Source organism: Neofelis nebulosa, chromosome 6 (assembly GCF_028018385.1).
Source record: "Neofelis nebulosa isolate mNeoNeb1 chromosome 6, mNeoNeb1.pri, whole genome shotgun sequence".
Lineage (NCBI taxonomy): Eukaryota > Metazoa > Chordata > Mammalia > Carnivora > Felidae > Neofelis > Neofelis nebulosa.
In genome coordinates this window covers 43,743,508-43,766,331 of record NC_080787.1, presented here as the reverse complement: position 1 = coordinate 43,766,331, position 22,824 = coordinate 43,743,508, and the positions used below count along the sequence as shown (strand labels likewise).

The 22,824-nt window shown below is 54.7% G+C and overlaps 1 protein-coding gene across 1 annotated transcript in view; it reads left to right on the top strand.

Annotated features, from left to right (window-relative positions):
• Nucleotides 1-19,826, top strand: part of C6H6orf132 (chromosome 6 C6orf132 homolog) — a 34,653-nt gene extending 14,827 nt beyond the window's left edge. The window contains exons 3-5 of the mRNA XM_058733941.1: nucleotides 11,910-11,985; nucleotides 14,346-17,583; nucleotides 18,242-19,826. Of these exons, the coding sequence (XP_058589924.1) occupies nucleotides 11,910-11,985; nucleotides 14,346-17,583; nucleotides 18,242-18,359 (3,432 nt within the window). The 3' untranslated portion in view covers nucleotides 18,360-19,826. The remainder of the gene's footprint in view (nucleotides 1-11,909; nucleotides 11,986-14,345; nucleotides 17,584-18,241) is intronic.
• The last annotated feature ends 2,998 nt before the right edge of the window (nucleotides 19,827-22,824 follow it).

Here is a 22,824-nt window from a genome sequence, read left to right as displayed (position 1 = left end):
ACAGAGCAGCCTCAACCTCGTCTTTCATCATCTGCTCCTGGATGCAGGGGCACCCAACTCCTCTCCCTTAGGTTCTGGACACGGTCGTTTGCTTTCTTCCAGCTGGGACAGGAGGCTGTGAGAATGAGAACCAGGAGGACGAGGTCCTCGTGGGTGTGGGTTCACACACAGATACACACGTGTGCGCAGCCCACCCCCACAGCCCCGCCAAGTCAAGGTGGGTGGGGAGCTGGGCCGGTGCCCAAGCCCTGCCTGACACTGTCCCGGCCAGGCGGGCCTCACCACTCCCCAGCTTCCCTTCCCATTCTCAGAGGGCACCTCCTAGGCCAGGCTACCCCGGGGCAGGGGAGGCACAAGTCAGCAGTGCCCAAGAAACCAGGTAACAGGCCCAGCAAGGCCCATGCTCTTCCTGGCGTTTCCTCACTCTGCTTGAGACGGAGGGGCAGAGAACTAAGGAATACTTTCGCAGGCAGCTGGTAGCCAAAAGCCAGTTATGAAAAGCACCTCTGGATCCCTTGGTGACTGGGATGGGACCCAACTGATCCTCGAGTAGCTGGCACTGGTCTGGCTCTGCCGCTGGGCTGCAGGAAAGGCCGAGACCTTCCTCTCCCTGGGCCTCTGGCTCCTCACCCATCAATGGGGGTTATACCACGTGGTCCTTCGGGGTCTCCCCAGCTGTGACTTTCTGTGTTAAAATAACTCCTAATGGTGATGCAGGAGGCCCCCCACAAGAAGCCAGGCCCCTCACAACACATGGACGACTGCTTGAGCTCTGTTTCCACTGCTGAAAAGTGGGTGTTCCAGCCACCCTGCTTCCTGCTCTGAGGGCCCTGAGATGTGGGTCAGTATCACCAAGTTTCAGGGGCGCCTGGGTGGCTCAGTCGGTTAAGTGTCTGACTTCTGCTCAGGTCATGATCTCGTGGCTCGTTTGTTCTAGCCCCGCATTGGGCTCTGTGCTGACAGTGTGGAGCCTGCCTGGGATTCTCTCTCTCTCCCTCTCTCTCTCCCCCTCCCCCATCTGTGCTCGCTCACTCCCTCTTTCTCAAAATAAATAAACTTAAAAAAAAAAAAAAATCACCAAACCCCAGAAGTGGGGAGGAGCCTGGCACTCATCAGAATGAGAAAACCTGGGGCGCCTGGGTGGCTCAGTCAGTTGAGTGCCCAACTTCAGCTCAGGTCACGATCTCGTGTTTGTGGGTTCGAGCCCTACATCAGGGTCTGTGCTGAAAGCTCAGAACCTAGAGCCTGCTTTGGATTCTGTGTCTCCCTCTCTCTCTGCCCCTCCTCTGATCATGCTCTGTCTTTAAAAATATAATAACAAATAAAATAAAATAATAACAAATAAAATAATAACAAATAAAATAAAATAAAATAAAATAAAATAAAATAAAATAAATAAAATAAAATAAAATAAAATAAAATAAAATAAAATAAAATAAAATAATGAGAAAACTGAGGCCTGGGATAGGGAGGGTCCTGCCCAGGTTACACAGCTCAGTAGAAGCAGAAACAAAACCTGAGCCTTGGTTTCCTCCCAATCCAGTCCTGTCCATGCCACCATGGGCCTGGGCTGAGTGGAGGAAGGATACTTTGTCTCCATTTACTGCTACCCCTGAGGGGAGGCTGGACCCAAGACTCAAGCCAGAACTTGCCCAAGCTTTCCAGAGCTGAGCTGATCGAACAGCCAGTAGTGAGAAGCTTGTACTTCTCTCTGGGGCTCCCTCTTGCCCTCCCCTAGTCTGAATCAAACCATCTCCAGGGTGACGCATATGAGGAATTAAAAATTAAATGTCAGTGTGGCAAATATAGGAAAACTGGCTGGACAGGTCCCCAGGGGTGCCCCAGGCGGTGAGAGCTTCCTGGGTCACTCCACCCTGTGAGTCAGGCAGGCCTGGCTGTGCCTGGGGAGGTGTCAGGCTGGGCTCAGGGGAAGAAGCTCTACCCGCTCTGGGTCCCTCCCCCCTCTTCCCCTGCACCTGGAAGCTCAGAGTCAGCTGGATTTCTGCTTTCCACTCTGCCCCCCCTTTCAGCTCATCTCTGAACTCAAGGCCCAAGCTCCCTTTGGGGTTGGGGCTTGAGCTCCTTGGGGTGAGCCTGGCAGGGCAGTCATGATTGGTTTTTGGCTGATTCATGTGGCTGATGTTAACTGGAAGGATTTCGAGGTGAGGGAGGACTATTTGGGTGGGGGTACAGGATGGAGTACGCATGGAGCCTCCCACGCCCATGGGAGCCCGCTGCCTCCTCTACCCACCTGGCTCCTTCCCTCACAGTGAGGGCCTCGCCCTGAACCTTTCCACTCCCCTCCTCCCCACAGACAGCACCCCCTTGGCCACTTTATGGGCTCAGGGATATGCGTAGCCCCCACTTGGGCCGCACTCAGGAGGACTAACTGGGGAGGAAGGCTAGAAGTGGATTCGGGGCCATTTAAGTGGGCATGGGGGCGTGTCTAGGGGCCTTTGTGCCTGGGGCAAGGTCAAGATGGGGGTGGTATGGGCTCCAAGGGCATGTCCGCCTGATCCCATGGACTCTTCTCCCTGTAGAGAACCAAAGCAGGGCCCCCACAGCACAGAGTCTAGGGGCAGGGCCTTGCGTCCAAGAGCAGTTTGGGATAGCCGGTAGGCTCAGAGAAAGATGACCTCTTTAGTAGAGATTCTTCTCTGACCCCCAGGAGGGAGTTTGAGCTGTGGCAGAAGGTAGAGCCCACAGTGGAGGAAGAAATCAAGCTCTTTTAGAAAATGCTCACTGGCGCCCCACTTCAGAGAAGCGTCTCTGTGGTGAACACACAGTTGACCTTCTTGACCCTCTACGTCCTGCCCCTGGCCAGCACCCCCTACCCTCACACTGCTGGTCAAAGCCAAGCAGCAACTAGCTGGGCTTCACCAGCTGGGGGCTTTGGGTACCCGGAGGGGGGTTCCCTATGGCTCTCACTCTGGGGTTCCATCCCCCTGCTCCCGCAGACAACGGTGGTTCCCTCAATCATGGCCGATTCTAAATCTGACTCAGGGTCATTTCCCTTACCCCCTGCAGATCCACACCCCCCTTGTTAGGTGCCCCAACCAAGCTCCAGGAGCACTGTGGTGAGGAGGCTTGCATTATTACCACAATGTGCAGCTAAGACTCAGAGCTGGCCCACGCCCAAGGTCAACCATGTGTTGCCCATTGGCCAAGCCCTTGGTGACCCACCCTTGGGCTTTGGCTGGATTTTGAGGAATCCCAGGCATGAGGATGTATGTGTCCCAGGCATGAGGAGGGCAAGAGGGTAGGGCTGTAGCCGTCAGTGGGGCAAGCCCTGTCCCCCTGAGCCCTTGGTGGGGCTCTGACTCCCTAAAACTTTAAAGGGAAGATAATTTACCCTCAAATAGTGAGTGTTTTTCGCCCTTCCTCCTTCTCAACTCTGAAACATTTGTAGTCAAGGGTAGTGGGGGACCCTAACCACAGGGAAGCACCTGTCTCAGGATTCAACTAGAGACGCCCTGGAGGCTGTGCCTGGAGCAGTCTCCAAGTTCTTGGGCCACCGCTAACCCCTGAGCTATGTTAGGACCTGGGAGAGGAGAGGCTAGGGGAAATTACCTTTCTTGACTACTAACTCTGCAGGATCTCTTTAGGTATGTGGTGGCCTCTGGTGTCCTAACAAACCCAAGGGAAGTGGAAATCTCCATCTTACAAATAAGAAAGCCGATCCTTAGAAGGCGAGAGAGGGGCACACTTACTGAGCACTGACTGTGTGTCAGATACCTCTTTGATTCCTTTGAGATGATGGAGTTAAATTAAGATTGCCAGTCTGGTCTGCCTGACTCCAAAGTTTATGTTGTGTTTTTTGTTTTGTTTTGTGTTGTGTTGTGTTAAGTAGGCTCCACTCCCAACATGGGGCTTGAACTCATGACCCTGAGATCAAGAGTTGGGGGCGCCTGGGTGGCTCAGTCGGTTGGGTGTCTGACTTTGGCTCAGGTCATGATCTCGCGGTTCATGAGTTCTAGCCTGGGTTGGGCTCTGTGCTGACAGCTCAGAGCCTGGAGCCTGCTTTGGAGACTGTGTCTCCCTCCCTCTCTCTCTGCCCCTCCCCTGCTCATGCTCATGCTCTGTCTCTGTCTCTCTCAAAAATAAATAAGCATTAAAAAAAAAAAAAAAAAGAGTTTCATGCTCTACCGACTGAGCTAGTCAGGTGCCCCAAGTTCATATTTAAAAAAAAATAACTATTGTATTGGATTTTTTTTTTTAATTATGAAGGAAACAGAAGTTCATTGTTAAGAACTGAGAAATAGAGACACGTATAAGGAAGAAAAGAAAAAGAAATATTCTTGGAGTGGTGCCCCCGCCCCCAGCCTCCCCGGCAACTAATCATTGCTGGATAGCTTTCCAATATACTAGGCTGTGATGCTTTGGAAAGGGCTGCTTGACTGAGCCACGGAGCTGACTTGCACCCTGTGTGAACAGGGCGAGTGAGATGATCAATGATCTTAGCTTCTAGGCGTTGTCCCGGTGTTGGGACAGGGAGGGGCTGAGGCCCAGTTTCAGGTGGAATGCCCCACCTGGCAGAGCCAGTGCTGGACTCTGCCCCAGGCATTAAAGCGGGGAACACTCTCAGGCTGCAGAGCAGGGAGGGGCGTGGCCATGACCGGGGGGCGCGGTCACGCCGGGAGGGGCGTGGCCATGGCCGGCTGCCCGCGGGGAGAGGGGGTGCTCAGAGGATCTTTCGCCTGCCTCTGGTTGGTTTCTCCGCACATAAGTCGGCGTGCTCCTCTCTTTATGTGGGCTGCCATCCTCGAAGGGCCACACGCCCCTCTCCTCTGTGTATGTTTGAGACGCATGCCAGCCTCCAACGTCAACAGCACCCTGGGGCATGGGCCTGTCATTTTCTCAGGACCAGATCGCCGAGTGGCGCGCGGCCAGCTCAACTGACTGCCGCAGTCAAAGTCCCTTGTCTGAGGTCAGCAGTGACCTCAAGCCCAGCCCTGCCCGCTTGGCCTCACCCTGTAGCTCCGGAACTCCTCCTTTATTCCAGACAGAGAACCATCTGGAGACAACGGCGGGCGCCTCCTGTCATGGAAATGCGGCCCCGAGTGCCTAGGCCACTGCCCACCAGGCGGAGGGTGAGCCGAGTCACAGGCAGGACACCTTCTGGGCCTGCATTCGGAGCACCATGGTTGAAGCGACCCTTAGCAAGCGGTTACAAACGAGGCAGGGAGGCCCAGAGACAAGTGACTTTGCTCGGAGTTGAATGGTGGTAGGGTTGGCTCCAGAACACAGGCTTTCCACCTCTCCTGCACTCTTTCGACCTTTCAGTCACGTAACAAACTTGTTGCGTTGTCCATTCTGTGCTCAGCATGAACAAAGAATTAGCTGTTACTTGACCCAACAGGAGACTGGGCTTGGACAGCAGACACTACACTCACCTATGACAAGTTCTGTCTGTGCTGGAGAAGCGTGAGGGCATACTATGGTGGCAAAGAGGGTAGGCCCTGACGTTCCAGTTTTGGCCCTGCCGCTGACTAGCTGTGTGCCCTTGGGCAATGCTCTTAGCCTCTCTGTGCCTCAGATTCCTCTTCTGTAAAATACAAACAACCTGCCTCGTAGGGTCACCATGGGGACTTACTGGGCTGCTACATGTGAGGTACTCATACTCATGCCTAGCACATAGTAGGCACGTAAATAATTGTCAGCTGTGATAATAGTGCACACAGGAAGACACGGGGTAGAGAAATTAACTCGAAGGAAGGCTTCGTGGACAAGGGGCATTTAATCTGGGGTTTAAAGGGTAACTAGGAGTTTTCCAGGCCAAGAAGAGCATCCTAGGCAACGTCAGGGCAAGAGCAAGGCTCTTGCTCTCAGGAGACCCAAGAAGACATGGGAATGAATCCCAAGCAGCTGCAGTGGTTCTCAACAGGTGGGGGAGGAAGGTGTGACCAAATCATCTAGGGGCTTTTTCAAGCTATTCACCATCCCCCAGAACCTCCAAAGGGTGGTGTCTCTGGCTTACCCAGGATCCCTGCTGCGAGGAGCCCACTTGCTCATGAGTGAGTCGGGTCCCCACGTGCGCTGGAATGGGAAAAGGATGAGAACCACTAGCTGGAGCCCAGGGATTGTGGGGTAGGGGGGGAGAAGATGGCAGGAGCTGCAAAGGGGACAGCTTACGAAAGGTCTCAAATGCCATGCGAAGGTGCTTGAATTTCATCCTCTGGACCAACGGAAGGCTTCTGAGCAGGGAAGCGGCTTGCTTTGAGATCCATTTTACAAAGAACATCCTGGCATCAGGTTTGAAGAATGGAGTGAGGCAGAGGCCAGGGAAGTATCTGGAGATGATGACAGTAGTCTGTCTATCTGTCTGGGTAAGAGACAAGACAGTGAGGACTGATGAAGGGATGAGCTTGAGGGGTGGCAAGAGGGAGGGCCCCAGGAAGTGCCTGGCAAAGTTGGGTGACAAGTGGGGCGTGTGGGTGATGACTGGGTTGCCTGGAAAGACCGTGATATAACTGGCTGTGTGTCCTTGGGGAAGTCACTTAACCTCTCTGTGCCTCTTTCCTTTTCTGTAAAACGGAGGGAGCAATAACAGCACCTATGTCATCAGGTTGTGATGGAAAGTAAATGAGTCAAGAGACAGAAAACACAGAACGAGGGCATCTGGGTGGCTCAGTTCATTGAGCATCCAACTTCACCTGAGGTCATGATCTCACAGTTCCCGAGTTCGAACCTCACATCGCACTCGCTGCTGTCAGCGCAGAGCCCTCTTCCAGCCCTCTGTTCTCCTCTCTCTCTCTGTCTCTCCCCCATTCACAATCTCTCTCTCTCTCTCTCTCTCTCTCTCTCTCAAAAATAAATAAACACTTAAAAAATACTAAAAAAAGAAAACACAGAAAGAGCACCTGGTGCAGAGTAAGTGCTAGGAAGTCAGCGGCTGCTGTTATTATTGCTGAGACTGGAAGGACTGGGGATGGTGGGAGAAGGTGTGAGGCGCTGATATCCGGTGGATAGAGATGCTCTGAGGCCCTCTCTGCACCTTCTCACCTTCTCTCTTTTTGATGGTCTTATCTTTGCTTGTAACTTTTTTTATTTTTTATTTTAAAAATTTTAAGTTTATTTATGAGACAGAATGCAAGCATGAGCTGGGGAGGGGCAGAGAGAGATGGAGACACAGAATCCAAAGCAGGCTCCAGACTCCCAGCTGTCAGCACAGAGCCAGACGCAGGGCTCGAACTCATGAACCCTGAGATCATGACCTGAGCCAAAGTCGGACGCTTAACTGACTGAGCCACCCAGGCGCCCTTTAACTTTTTTAATTGTGAGCTACATCTAACATAAAAGTTACCATTGCATTGGCAATTGGTTACCATTGCATCACTGGCATTAAGTAACTTTTTCTTTCAACCAATCCTAGTGTGCGGAAAAGTTGCAGGAAGAGTAGGAAGAACTCTCTAGAGCCTCCTCCCAGATTCCCACATTTTGCCTATTGCTCCCTCCATCCTTGATGTAGGCACATTGTTTCTTCCTGAGCCATCCAAGAGTAAGCTGAGACATTGTGTCCCTCCGCTCCTAAATACTTCAGCCTGTGTAGCCTAAGAGCAGACATTTTCTGCACAACTACCAAATTCAGGAATTTAATATTGATATGATACTATTGTCTAATGCATGTTTATATTGTTATTGCCAATCCTCTCGTTCTTCATGGCACACACTCCCCACCCCCACCCCAGGATCCAATCAGGATCACACACTGCACAGAGGTGTCACCCGCAAGCCCTCTTCTTAAGGAGGCTTTTCCTCGGTTCTCACATCGGGGAATTCACCGCCCACGGAGGTGGATGCTGTCTACACCTGTGCATTTATTTGCACACTGAAACAGGGCACCATCCAAGCTGGGGCACTCAATGCCAGCTGCCTGGGTCTTCCTGGGGAGAAAAGGGAGCTCACCTCCTGGGTCTGTTTTTCTAGGATGAAAGTTAACACGGGTTTGTATTTGCCTCTCCCGGACACGCACGGCTGAGTGAGCCTCTGGGGCTATGTGGGCGTGAGTGGGAAGGGGCAGGGCCAGCTGGGGCTTGGAGCTGCTGGATGGAGATGAGGTTGAACTCAGGCCCGTGCCCTAGGGTGGTGAACAGTGAAGGGCCATTGCACCTGGAACGGTGCAGTGAGATGGTGGGCGTGTCCTGGGACCCCCATGCCGGTGGGGGGCAGGGGGACCTGAAAAGCCAGACCTCTGCCCGCACGGCTGTTTCCAAGGCTGCTCATGAGACAGGCTTTTATCCTCTGGTCTTGGGAGTCTAATGCATTTCCAGAGTTCCTGAAGATCGAAGGGTAGGGTTGGCAGTACTATCTCTGGCCCATGAAGTCCGCCCATCCCCCTCTTCTACGCACAATCATACTCAAGCACCTGGCGTGACCCAGGAGGCGTTTCAAGGATTCCAGAAATATTTGATTGTTCACAATTTGTTCACGTTTGTGGGAGAGGAAGATTGAAAGACATAGCCCTTCAACTAACCCTGGCTTCCTGGGTTAGGAATATTATCTCATTTGATCCTCAGAATGCCCTGCAAAGGAGGAAATATCTCCATTTTATAAGCGAAGAACATGGGTGATCTATAGAAAAGATAAGTCGGGAGGCCTAGGTTTGCACCCTGGGTCTGTTAAGGGACTGGAGATAACATAGGTAAAGCTCCTAGTGCTGGCACACCGTGGGTGCAGAAATGATGGTTGGATATTGCCGTCACCACTGCTCGGCCAAGGTCACACCCCTGGCAAAATTCAGAGCACAAATGGACTCTCGGGCTTTCTATGCCGAGTCCCCATGTCTTTTTATTTTTCAATTATATTCAAAAGAGTAAACAAAAGTCTCAACCATGGCTTTTGAAGGTCTGGCCCCCACCTCATCAAAATCAGAGGGTACATACTTGGTGAAGGTTAATAGACAATCGGTGTGTGTGTGTGTGTGTGTATGTGTGTGTGTGTGTGTGTGTGTTGCATCTCGGAAGGTCTTAGGAGACACTCCTTGGATGGGCTGGCCCCTGTCCCTGCCCCCGGTTCGGATCGCTGGGTTTGAGAGATGTGAAAACAGGTGTGTGGCCGTGTGAATCAAGTAGAGGCAGAAAATTACCAAGAGGCAGACAAGAGATGACGGCTCAAGGTTATTTCAGCTTCAGAATTCTTTGAGAATGAGATGAGTTGTTTGTGGCCCCCAGATGGCCAAAGGGTAATTCTGAGGTTACCCTTTGTAACCCAGGTTCTCATGGATATTTTCAAAACATCTTTCTTGAATCTCCTGTCTTAGATCTGAAGTTATTAGGTCATTAAGCCCAGAGAGTTAGCACCATTGGCTCATCAGTGAGTAACAACTTGGCTTACTAAGTGTCCAGCTTTGGGGGATTCACATTGGTCACATAGGTCCCTGGGCTCCAAGGTCAACCTCACCTCACCTCACCTCACAAGAGAGCAAACAAAAATCTTCCTTTGAGGGGCTTGGCTGTAGGTTGCTCCGAACAGCATCAGGTCAGTGAGGGCTCCTGGTGATAACGTTTGCTGGGCTCACATTTAATGGGCTTTCGCTACACACCAGGAGCAGAGTGCTTTTTGTGTATTGTGTCATTTATCCTCCCACCTGCCCTAGAATAGGTAAATTCTATTTTTATCACTACCTTATAGGGAAACTGAGGCACAGAGAGCTTAACCAGTTGGCACAGTCCTACAGCTAGTTGGGAATTACTAGTCCTACAGCTAGTTGGGAATTCCAGCTAGATCTGCAATTCAAATCCAGACAGTCTAGCTCCAAAGCCAGTGCCCTTAGCCCCTTTCACCTCTGCCATCCTGTCGGAGGCGCTCAGCTAATCCTTGAAGAATGAGAGATTTTAGAGAAACAAAATACCGAGGGCTGGGAGCACCACAGACCTGGGGTTGGTAGTGCTAGTTGTGTGACTATAGAAAACTTAGGAAATACTTCTGAGCCTCAGTGGCCTCATCTGGTAAATGGGCATAGCGTCTTCTTCATAGAGTAGTGTGGTGGAGATAACGTGTTTCGAGCATGGAGCAAAGGGGTATTATTGTTAGAAATGGAGGGCGGGAGGAGGGGCACAGCCTGACCAAGCATCCGGGATGAACATGAACTCTGTGTGCGGTTTGGAAGGACGGTGGAGAGGGAGGTGTCCAAGCTAGAATGTGAGATGGGTGTAACAGGTGAGTGGTACGTAAAAGCTGGGGCTGGGAAGTGCAAGGCCAGGTTGTTGAGGGCCTTGGAAACTACCATAAAATGCTCCACAGCTCTCCAAGGCACAGGTGTGTGGACTTTGTCGATGTATGGAAATATGTGTTTAGGGAAAAAAAAATAGAACGTAAAATAGTATGTTCTAACCGACAGCTGTGCACACACATTGTGGTCTGTTAGGCTTAAGATCAGAAGGGCATCTGCAGCACTATAAATATTCCAGTTCACCACTTTTAATTAATTTGGTTTCCTGGAAATACCTAATGAAAACCAAGAGTGAACAGGAGGCCAGGCTGAGGAATTTGGCTTTTAGCTTGTGGATGTGCCTGGGGCGCAAGGCAGATTCGTTTGTTTTGTTTTGTTTTGTTTTGTTTTGTTTTGTTTTAATTGAGATAGAATTCATAGACAGTCGATTCTCATTATTTGCTGATTCTGTATTTGCGAATTCGCCTACTTGCTAAAATGTATTTGTAGCCCCCAAAGCACTACTCAAGACACTTTGGACGTGTGCACGGCTGTGAAAAATTGGAGTCACCTGATGCGCATGGTCCCGGCTGAGATCAAACGAGACATTTTGCCTTCTAGCTTCAGCTCTCATACTGTAAATAAGTGTCCTTTGTTCTTTAGTGCCATATTTTTCATACTTCTTTGTTTTTTGTTGGTGATTTCACTATTTAAAATGGCCCCCAAGCATAGCACCCATGTGCTAACATTCCTAAGTGCAAGAAGGCTGTGATGTGCCTTACAGAGAAAATATGTATGTTAGATAAGCTTTGTTCAGGCTTGAGTTATACTGCTGTGGTCCTGAGTTCAATATCAATGAATCAACCAAAAATTAAATAAGGTGTCTTTAAACAGAAACACACATAAAATAAAGTTATGTATTGATCGGTTGATGAAAATGCTATGATGCAAGTTTGCAGGAAACTAATCTATTTCCCTTGGGGCACTGATTCTGCATTTTCTTTTCTTTCTTTCTTTTTCTTTCTTTCTTTCTTTCTTTCTTTCTTTCTTAATTAATTTATTTTTGAAAGAGAGAACACAGGCGGGGAGAGCGAGGACAGAGAGAGAGGGAGACCCAGAATCCAAAGCAGGATCCAGGCTCTGAGATGTCAGCACAGAGCCCGACGCAGGGCTTGAACCCACAAGCTGTGAGATCATGACCTGAGCTGAAGTCTGACGCTTAACTGACAGAGCCATCCAGGTGCCCCAGATTTGGCGTTTTCTAATTCAGTGTCTGAAGCAACTTTAGGAACCATAATTTGTGCAAATAACAAGACTCACCTGTACATAAGATTCACCCTTTTAAATGAGCCCTTTTATATTTTAGTATATTCACAAGGCTATGCAACGATCACCATCACTGCTGATTTTCGAGCAGTAAAATGACCTCCGAGAGCAGCAAGTTAAGAATTATTTGTCGGGGCGCCTGGGTGGCGCAGTCGGTTAAGCGTCCGACTTCAGCCAGGTCACGATCTCGCACTCCGTGAGTTTGAGCCCCGCGTCGGGCTCTGGGCTGATGGCTCGGAGCCTGGAGCCTGTTTCCGATTCTGTGTCTCCCTCTCTCTGCACCTCCCCCGTTCATGCTCTGTCTGTCTCTCTCTGTCCCAAAAAAAAAAAAATAAAATAAAAAACGTTGGAAAAAAAAAAATTAAAAAAAAAAAAAAAAAAAGAATTATTTGTCTGTCTTTCCTCATTCCCTGATCTCTCTGCCCTCTTTCAGAATGCCCAGGAGAACCATGGACTGGCTGTGCCCACCCCCTCTGTCCCAGGAGACTTTGCAGACAAAGAAGTGACAGGTAAGGGGACTGTGGGTTTGGGGCTTCTCCCATCTTTCTTTCCTCCTTCGGCCCAAGCATCTGGCCCACCCCAGCTGGTGATAAAGCCGGAGTCCCCAGGCCTCTTGGCTGCTGGCTGCAGCCAGTGGGGGTTGAGCAGAGCCAAGGCTGGCTAAGGCCAATTCCAGTGGGGGGAAGATGGTGAGGGCCAACACCAGAGCAGGGTCAAGGGCAGCAGGAAGTGGTGGAAAGAACCCGGAGTCAGACCCACCTGGCTTTCAATCCCAGCCCTCCTACAGATGAGCTTTGTTCCCTTTGGGCAAGTCATTTAACCCCTCGCACGTCTGTGTCTGCAAATGAGCCATGGCAAACCTAAATCCAGTTCTGGAGGAGGCAGTGACGTACTGGATGGGACTTTGGTCACTTCTTGTCACACTGAGGCTCAGAACCCACCAATGACTTCCCATGATGCTCAAAGCAGAGGTTCTTGCCAGGACTTCCAGAATCTGGCCTCACCTGGCCTCATCGCCTGCTTTCTCTCCCGGTCTCACGCTGCTCCCGCCAACCCGGTATCCTTGTTGCCCTTCAGCACCTGCACATTTCCACCCCGGGGCCTCTGCACTGCGGTTCCCTCTGCCTCGGCTGCTGTTCCCCTGTACACGTGTACAGCTCCCTCCTGCCCGAACGCCCTCTGTGCTCAGATGCCAGCTTCTCAGTGAGGTCTCCTCTGACCACACTATTCAAAGTGTCACCCCAGCACCCCTGGGCTGTTCCCACATATCACTCATCATCTGATGTGTGGCAACAATTTATGGATGTATTATGTTCATTGTTTGTCTCATTGTCCCATTAAAATGTAAGCTTCAGGGGCTCCTGGGTGGCTCTGCCCCTCCCCTGCTTGCACACTCTCTCTCAAAATAAATAAACAAACTTTATATATTAAAAGAGAAATAGTAAGCTCCAGCAGGGCCAGTATTTTGACTATTTTTGTTTTGTTTGCACTGCTGTCTCGCAGCTCCTACCGCTTGGGTGCTTAATGAATGTCAGTTTTTCCTCCTCCCCACTCTCGTTTTGTCTTGAAGTCAGACAGCTGGGAGAAGCCCTTCAGAGCTTCACATTCCCCGGGCTTGTGCTACGAAGTGAGAGGAGGGAGGCAGAGGACAGGCCACCTAAGAGAGAAGTAAGCAGGCCTGTTGGTGGCCTGCAGACTCAGGGTGTTGGGGGTGGGGAAGGGCTGGGAACCAGGTCCAAGAAGGGAGGGGTGTGAGCCACTGGGGCCAGAGGTTCTCAGCATCTGTCTAGCGCCCGTGGCTGTCAGGCCACCTTCTTTCCACATATCCCCATCCCACCCCGCAAGCCAGACTCTGTTCCAGGAGCTCTCTGTGAGGCGGAGAGCTGGCTTCTAGGTAGACTCGGGATCTTTGGAAAGCAGGGGTTCCATGTTTTCCATGGAAAGACCATGTTCCCTCCTATGAGGGAAAGACCATGTTCCCTCCTATGAGTCATTCACCCAAAACTTTCTACTGAGAACGTCTCCAGGCCCCTGACCCACGACTTCCCGTCTTCCTCCCACTTGTCCTGTCTTACAACCTAAACAGTTAGGTGCAGGTGGTTAGTAATCCAAGCAGTCGCCATTCATAAGGTGCCTACTATGGGCCTAGCACCATGGTAAGCCCTTTACGTCTTTTTACACGAATCCTCTGGTTAATCCTCCCAACAGCTTTACGTGGTAAGCGTTGACATTATGCCCATTTTACAGATGATGAGACTGAGGCTCGGCAAGGTTAGCTGGCGTGTCCAAGGTCACACATCTGGTTAAGCAGTAGGGCTGGGATTTGAACCCTGGCCTTTCTGGCTGTGTATCAGCCAAGGCCCCCGTGAGAAACAGATGGCATACTCAAAGGGGATAACCAAAGGGTTTCATGAAAGGATGATATGCAAGGAGGGGGGCGGCGTTCGGGGACTGGAGTGGGTGGTGACACAAGCCCCAGAGGCTGAGGGAGCAGTGGGGAGCTACTCCTGTATCTTTGAGCTGTGGGATGGGGCTAACCTGCCAGGAAGGCAGCCTTTGGCGACTGTGGCCCGTCAAGAAGGGAGGGTGGGGGGATCGATGCCCTGGCCTCTCTGCGCCCACCCTCTGATCCGCCAGCAGCTCCCATCGGCTGAACCCACCTGGAGCCAGAGGATAAGGGAGCCCCTGGGCCAGAGCAGGGCAGGGGAGAGTGAAACAAACGGAGAATATTCAGTACAGGCTCCCGAGGAGGCCGAGCCCAGGATAGGCAGGGGGCCCCCTCCCTGGAAAGGAGAGGCTCGCTCCCAGGACAGCTCAGGACCTCATGGCCTCCTGGCCTCCCTCTTCTTTTGCTTTTCCCTTCTTTCAGGTACCAGCTCACTCGTCAACGGCAACCTGCGCCTGTACAGCTCTGTGGGTGACCTAAGGCCGGGGCACTATGGGCAGGACCCACTCATCCCTCCCCCTCCCCCAGGCCCGGCCCCGGGGCCACCCCCAGGCTTTTCACAGCTTCGGGAGGAATCCCCCCCACCTCCGCCTTCCATGGCTCCCCCACCACCTCCCCTGCTGCTGGAACCCCCACCCCCACCCACCACGGCCCCACCTCCGCCCCCAGTATTGGGGGCCCAAGCCCCCCTATCCACCCTTTCCTCCCCATCCACACCCACCCCTCCTGACTTCATTCCTCCTGCCCCACCCTTGGCCTCTCTAGCCCCACCTCCACCCCTTTTGCCAGCCCCAGCACCCCCAGCATCTCTTCATACAACGGGGACTCGCTTCTTTCCCCCTGGGGGTGTCACCAAGTGGAAATCAGAGGTAGCGCTGAACGGCAGGCAGCCAGAGACCCCCAGAACCAGCCCCCCCCAGAGCCCAGCTGAGCCAAAGGGGAGCCTTCTGAGGCCTAAGCCAGAACCCCACCTCACTTTCCCCCGCTCATTCAAGGTGCCTCCCCCAACCCCAGTCAGGACTTCGTCCATCCCAAGTCAGGAAGCACAGGGGACGTCTCCAGAGGAGGAAGGGGCCACCAAGAAAGCCCCCAATCGACTCCCACTGCCTCCCAGCTTCCACATCCGCCCTGCGTCCCAGGCCTATCCGGACAAGGCCCCTGAGCCTGACTGCCCAGGGGAGCTCAGACCTGCAGCACCAGCCAGCCCCAGGCTGGGCCAGTCCCAGTCCCAGTCCCAGACTAAGGAATGTACCGAGACTCCTCCGCCAGCCCCTCCCCTGCCCCCTCCTGCACCCCCCCTCCCTCCCCCAGCACCGCCACTTCCCCCAGCTGCCCCTCCTTTGCCCGCTGCTGAGAAGGCAGCCCCTCCACCTTCTAGGTTTACAAAAAAACCCAAATCCAGCCCCCCAGCCCCCAACCCCAAACCTAACCCCCCCAGTCCGGAGGACACAGCGTCTTCAGCGCCTGTGGACTGGCGGGATCCCAGCCAGATGGAAAAGCTGCGGAGTGAGCTGGCAGCCTATCTCTGTGGCTCCAGGAGGGAGGATCGATTTGTCAGTCACAGGGCAGGCCCAACAGCGGCTTCGCAGGAAAAGGAGGGCAAGAAGGGCCCCAGCCTGCCAGAGAAAGAGGCTCCCCCCAGCCTGCCGGAGAAGGAGATCCTCCCAAGTGTTCCCGAGAAGAGTCCCTCCAGCCTGCAAGAGAAGGTGGCTGCCACCAGCCTGCCCCTCCCCCCTGTGGACTACATCTCCCAAGACCCCCCAGCTCCCAGTGTCCGGCAGATCCGGAGCGAGCTGGAGGCCCGGCTCTCCTCATCAGCAGAGAAGGAAGCCAAGCCCAGCATAGGGTGTCTGCCTCCCAAGCCTCGGCTAGAAGCGGGAAGAATCTTTGAACATAGGACGGATAATGGCGAATTCTCTAAGCCTGTGGCCAGGAATCTGCCGCCTCCAACCACCACCCCTCTGCCAACCACACCACTACAGTCCAAGGCCACATCTGTGCCGGCCGCACCACCTAAGCCCACACCTGGACCGGCCACACCACCCAAGGTCACGCCTGCACCGGCCACACCACCCAAGGTCACGCCTGCACCGGCCACACCACCCAAGGTCACGCCTGCACCGGCCACACCACCCAAGGTCACGCCTGCACCGGCCACACCACCCAAGGTCACGCCTGCACCGGCCACACCACCCAAGGTCACGCCTGCACCGGCCACACCACCCAAGGTCACGCCTGCACCGGCCACACCACCCAAGGTCACGCTGGGGCCAGCCACACCATCTAAGGCTGTGCCTGAGCCAGCCACACCATCTGCAGCCACAACTGTACCCACCACATCATCCGAGCTGACAGCAGAGAAGAAACTGGTCCCCGCTGGGCAGTGGGAGAAGCCAACCCCCCAGGAACTTACAGTGGCCCCCCAGACAGAGGCAGAAGGGCACCCCTCAGAGGCCAGTAAGCCTCCTGCACTGGGAGCCCTCTCATCTCCAGCCCTCCCACCAAAGAGATCCCCAGGCGGCGAAGGGGTAGCATTTCTCTACAAGCCCCATCGCAGCCAGGAAAGCCCCAGCCAAGAGGCTGCTGTGGCAGTGGGCGCGCTGGCCACAGGGTTGGTGGGAGGGTCACGGGAGCCCGTGGAGGTGAAGGAGCCCCAGGGGCTGCCAGCTAAACCCCCAACCTCAGCCCCGCCTGCCGATGAACTGCTCAGGCACCCGGTGACCGGGGAGGTGGTGCAGCCCGGCTCCCCCATGGCTCTGCTCCTTGCGGCCAGGCAGAGGGCACAGAAGGGAAGGCCGGGAGGGGCCGCCCTGGGCCGGTCCTCCCTGCCAGGGAGTCTCCGGGGCCACGGCAGCCAGCCCCAAGCAGGCTCTGACAGCATCTTCCACAAGGAGGGCCGGCCCAACTCCTTCACTGTGGTCCCCAAGTCACCCAAGGAGGCTGAGAAGGACCCCCAGCCGGCCTCCTCAGCACAGCCTCCGGTACCCAGTCAGTGGAAGCCCCAGCACCCCGGGGACCCAGAGGGCACTGAGCCAAACCACAGACACAACGGGACAAAGGCAGGGGCAAAGCCGGCGTTCTCCATCCTCCCCCAGGGCCGCCTGCTGCCCAAATCCTTCTCGTCCCCCCCTTCTCCTTCCTGCAAGAGGGAAGAGGAGGAGGACGACGACGACGAGGGGGAGTTCTGCTTTGAGGTCATCCCGCCGCCGCCAGAGTTCAGCAACGACCCGGAGCCCCCCGCCCCGGCCCTCCGGTATCTGGGGCGCCGGGGATCCCCTCCCCGGAACAACTTCTTAGACTTGGGGCAGCCCTTGGCGCCTCGGGGCTTCTCGCGCTTTCCAGCCGGGGCGCACCACACTGGGGCCGGGGGCCTGGAGCACTTCGCCGGCGGGGGCCGGTCGCTCATCAAGAAGCGCCTGTACGTCGGGGAGCCCCAGCGCAGCCCCGGGCAGCCCCGCGGCGGCACCGCCCGCAGCCTGAGCTCCCCCAACTGCTTCGGGCCGCCGCCTGGGGGCCCGGAAATGCGGCGCGTCAACTCGGCGGGCCGCGCGCCCCCCGGCGGCCTGCACGCGCCGAGGCTGTCCATGGAGGGCGCAGCCCGCGGGGAGGCCAAGTTCAAGGCGCCCGGCGGCGACTACGGCTTCTCCCCTGCGGCCGGCAGGTGAGTTGGGAGTGGGGCGAGGAACAGACCTGGGGTGGGAAGCCAGGTGAGGGAAGGGTCAGCCCGCGGGCCACAGAGAAGCCCGCCGGGCCACGGCCACCCGTCCCGCGACATTGGGTTGTCTCCTCTCTGGCTCTCTGGACAGAGAAAGGAACACGAGGAGCTCTTTACCTGGAAAGAGTTTCCCTGACCTGCGTCCTCGTTTCCCACCATCTCACTTGTTCTCTCTTTCTCCATCCTCCTGCTTTCCCCACCAGCTGGCTCCCCCTCTTCTGCTTCCTCTTTCCCATCCCCCAGAGGCTCAGGGCTTCAAGCTAAGGGTGGTGTGGGTGGAGACGTGAGTGGTCCTTGGCTGTGGGGATTTCCCAGTCTCACAGAGAAGGATCCAGACTCAGGCTAGGAGTGAAGAGTTCTGAATAGAAGGGTATTAAGCAAGTACTCTGTGGCCAGCCAAGCCTAGACAGGAGGAGGAGGAGCCCTGTGTCTGTTGAATCAATACTGCTGGACCAGGGTCCCACCCTGTCCACGGGGGCTTGTGTGGGCAGATACCATAGCGCTGAGCCATATCTTTCCCTCTCGCGCCCGGAAGGAGATGGGAGGGCTGTTGGTTAACCAGCTGCAGATATTAACCTCACCTCTCTCCTGCTCCCCCCCCCAGGTCTCCCCACGGAACCCCCCACTATGGAAGCCCCATCAATACATTCACCGTGAGGCCTGGGACCCGCCATCCTATCTCCTATGCCTACTCGGGGAACCACCGGAAAGCCCCATCCTGAGCCCAGGGTGTTCTCAGCTCTACTCCAAGGGGTCAGACCTGGGCACTTGTTTTTGCGGGGGTGGGAGGGACGCAGCAGGTGTTAGGCGGCCTGACTTAAACATGCAGGAGTCTTTGTTACCCGAACACAGACGGAGGATGAGTGAGAAGCCGTGGGAAGATGCACAGTGGGTTTCTGTTTCCCAAAGCACTGGCGTGGCTGTGGACTGTCTGCACATGGGGATGGGAGGGGGAAGGAGGGAGGAGAGGAGGAACCTTTAAGGGCCTGGAGCCCGAGTTTCCGCTATCTGGTACTGTTTGCTTTAGCACGACTTAAAGCAGTTTTACCAGCATGGACTCCTGAGCAGGTCCTGAAAGCAAGGGGTGGGGCACTAAGTCTGAATGGGAATCCATCCCAGTGGCTGTGATTGTCTGTCCAGTGCTCCCAGAGGGCTGAGGCCCAGCTCCATCTGGGTAGGGGTGCGGGGCACTACACGTTGAGCTCTTTAGCCTCTGCCGGCCCACCATTTGTCACCCCAAGAGGTGATTCCTAGGTTCCTAGCATAGAAGCCACACTGAGGTGGGACCAGGAATGTGCACATACAACCTGTGGAGCAGGTACTGGAACAGAGTTCTTTGCATTGGCCAAGGGCGGGGATAGCGGGGTGGATGGTTCATTTTCCCTGGCGCTGGCCCTTAGCCACAGGGAAGCCTAGAGAGAGAAGGAAGACTTGGCAAGTACAGGATGGGAGACAGAGGATTAAGTCTTGTTTTCCTACTCAGACCCAGGCAGCCATGATTTGGGGGATTGGGCCCAAGGAGCCAGAAGACCTGGGAGCTGGACACCAAGGCCTAACCTAGGCAGAACCCATGTGGGATTTGGAGGGGGCATCCTACCCAACCACCCCTCCCAATCCCAACACTACAGGTCCCCAATATTATTGGGCTTCAAAATGCATAGCGAAGATGCTGGAAGATGGGGAGTGGGAGGCGGCAGAGATGGGCAGTCCCAGACCCGAATTCTTGGGACCAGTCAAGGCAGGCTGCCTCGGTAAGGAGGAATGGGAGGGAGTGGCCAGCCTCAGAGAAGCAGGCCGGTAGGACAGCCAGGAAGCAGCACCCTGTGGGGGCACAGTGTTGGACCTTTAGGACTTGAGGTCACTAGCCAAGATACAGGTTGTGGGGACAGCAGGAGAGCCACTTCAGGGAAGGACAGTGCAGGCACCCCGATGGCACAGGATCTGGTTACCTGTGTTCAAGAAGCGAACCCCGCCCCAGACCAGCACTGGCCCTCTATGTATGTATGTATTTTCCCTGTACGATGTTTTATAAAAGAGCTCACTAATTTATCTGCTGTGTAAGGTTTGAAGGGTGAGGCATGGGTTCCCAGCTGTATGTTGCTCTGGAGTAGGAGGGGAAGGACTGGCTGTCACTTGGCTTGGGAAATAAACAGGCCAGTGTGGACTGGCCTCAGCTCTGTGGCTGTGGATTGATGACTGGGAGCTACCTCGGTGTGATGAGAGGTTGGGAGAGCTCCGCTGGGGAAGCCTGAGCACGGGGGGGGGGGGGGGGGGTGCCTGACCGGGTGAGCCATTTTGCGGGGACCACGCTTTCTCTTCTGAGCCTTAGGTTCTCTCTCGAAAGCCTTCAAGGGGAAGAAGCAGAGCTATAGTCTGGTGATAACAAACTGTGTCCTTGAGCAGGTCTCTTGGACTCTCTGAACCTCAGTCTCTTCTTCTGTGTAATGGGCATGATGATAACGCGGACCTAATAAGGCTGCTGAGAAGATCAGAGACAGTCGTGCGCTCATTAACGAGTATTTGAGTGACTCTTGGTGGCAGACGCTGTGCTTAGCGTGGATATACATGACTCCTGCTCACCGCAAGTCTGGTGGAGGAGGGAGGGGCTAAAAAGAACACCCAGAAGCATCACACATTGTAATAATCGGTGGGAGGAAAAGGGACAGGGTGCGTGAGAATAACCAGAGGACAGGGAGAGAGGAGTGGATCTACTTTAACCCGGTGGTCAGGGAAGGCCTCTTGAGGTGGTGACATGTATGCCAATTTGGGCAAAACACCCAGCAAGTGTCTGGCGGTCAGTGGTTGCTCAGTAAATTGCATTTTTGGCTCATGACTCCCTTACGTTTGTGTGGGCCCTTCCACAGTTTCCCGTAGAGTCGTCATCTTGAGACAGTGTCCGAGAGAGAGTTGTGTATCCTCCTCTGTCTGAGTCCTCTGTGGCAGGTGGGGGGCAGGGGAGACCAGGGGGAGGCTCATTGTTCATCAACTTATGCTTCCAAGAGGGGTCTCCCAGACCTCCCCTATCCTGGGGCTTCCTCCTCCTCCTGTCCTTCTGCCGTGAGGCCCTCATCCTGGTAACACAGAGGACAGGGGCCCCCACTCCCAGTAGGACTTGGGGCGCTGCCTCTAGCTGCTCACCCCTCCCTGGTCTTCCTAACTTTCCTCTCCCCTCACCTGACATGGGAGGGGCAGAGGGCAGTCGTGGAGGGGCCCTGGTCTCCCACCTACGGCACTCCCTCTGACAAGCCGTGTGACCATGGGTCTCAGCTAACTCATGTGAAAAATGACAGGGACAGACTTGTGCTGCATGTGGGTCTTAGACTTTGTAGGGACCCAGACTTCTCTACTCTTTATTGTTTTTAAAGAGAGAGAGTGTGAGCAGGGGAGGGGCAGAGGGAGGGGGAGAGAGACTCTCAGGCAGGCTCCATGCTCAGCACGAGCCCAACGCAGGGCTTGATCCCACAACTGCAAGATCACTACCTGAGCCTTCCCACATGAAGAGTCGGACGCTCAACACATTGAACCACCCGGGTGCCCTGGGACCCAGACCTCTTCAAAAAGCTGCTGATGGGGGAGAGAAGAAAATAGAAATAAAAAGCTGCTGAGAGCTATGGATCCTCACCCCAGAGAGACGCTCCCCACATGCATTTTTACACGTTATTTCAGGCAGTCCCCAGATGCCCTCCAAATAGGGCTCCAAAAACTTCACTCCTGAAAACTCCTGATGTAGCAGCGGTCACGGAAACCAGCAACACTTGACCTTGACAGTTTGAAAAGTTCTTTCATTCTCTGTTTATTCACGATCCTCTGAAACGCATTGGCCTTGTCGCGCTCCTAATTCCATTGCATCGATGAGAAAATCAAGGCTTCAAGAAGAAAAGTGAGTTGCTCAGAATAGCCCGCCGGAGTCCAAACTGCAAACTTCATTACAGCCGCCTCCCTTCCGGCTGTATCCACGCACCGCTCCTCCCTCGCCCCATCATGCCACGACCCCAAACCTATGTCTTTCTAGCAGAGCAGGGGGTGGGAGGGCCTGGGGAGGGAACAGTGACTCTGGTGCCAGAAAAGGTTAATTGGCGTGGGTGGCACGGGTGTTCCTGGATCAGGTTGGCCACACCTTGGTTTCTGGAACCTCCCAGCGGCTCCTTGGGTGTGGCCCAAGCCCCAGTGGCCAGAACCCCACCTCTTCTGAGAGGCCCAGCCCGGCCCGGAGCAGCGGCAGGGAGGCTGTGCTGGGAGTCTGGGGCCTGCCGTCAGCAGAGCATGAAAGCTCTATCCTCTACGATGCAGTACAGCTCTCCCCAGGGCCCCACTTCCTTACGGGGAAAGGCTTCTCCCGCCGGGGGAAGCTGTAGGATAGAGGTGACTTGGGACCTCTGGGTGCAGGAGAGAGGCCACCCCAGTGCTGGGCTATCAGGCAGAACTGCCCCTGCCTGCTCACCCCACCTGCCTACCCACCCCCCAGCAGCTGGTGGCCACTTTCAAAGGCAATGCTGGCGTCCCATCATTAGCTGTCCAGGACGGGCGGCCGCTGATACGAGGCAGAGAACCCGGCCCTCCTCCTTCCAAAGCCCCAGGGACGGCTGGCTAGCTGCTGCAGACCTGGTGTTGGGGCCTCTGGGGATATTTTTAGCCAGGAAGGAGAGAGAAGGTGCACTTCTGGGAGAGGGGTAGAGACCAAGAGAATGCATTACGAATGCTCGCTCATTTCCGTGAAGAATCCCGTGCTCCCCTGCCAATTCCCAGAGGCCTGAGAAGCTTCCTTAACATTTGGCACAGAGGAGCCCCTCCCCCTTGCCCTCCTGGAGAACCATTCTCTCTCTGAGCTTCTTACGGGCTTCTCTGTCTTCAGGCTGGCCCCCTTCCTCCACCCAGGTGTCTCAGCACCCTGACCTTGGCCTCCAGTCTGCCTTGTCTATAGTGTTCTTCTTCAGAAGACTGAGCCGCTCTGCACCACGTTTCCCACATGAAATTGCCCCCGCGGACATTTCCATGTGGATGCCTGGCCTGCCATTCCAATTCGGCCTTTCCAAAAGGGATTATTTTTCCCTTCCTTCCCTCTCACACAATCGTGAGACCAGAGCAGCCAGGCCCATGGCCCCGCTATCCCTAAATCCTGATTCTGGCCTTGCTGCTTCTCTTCGCTCTTTGGCTTCCTCAGGCTGACTCCAGATTCAATCAGAGCTC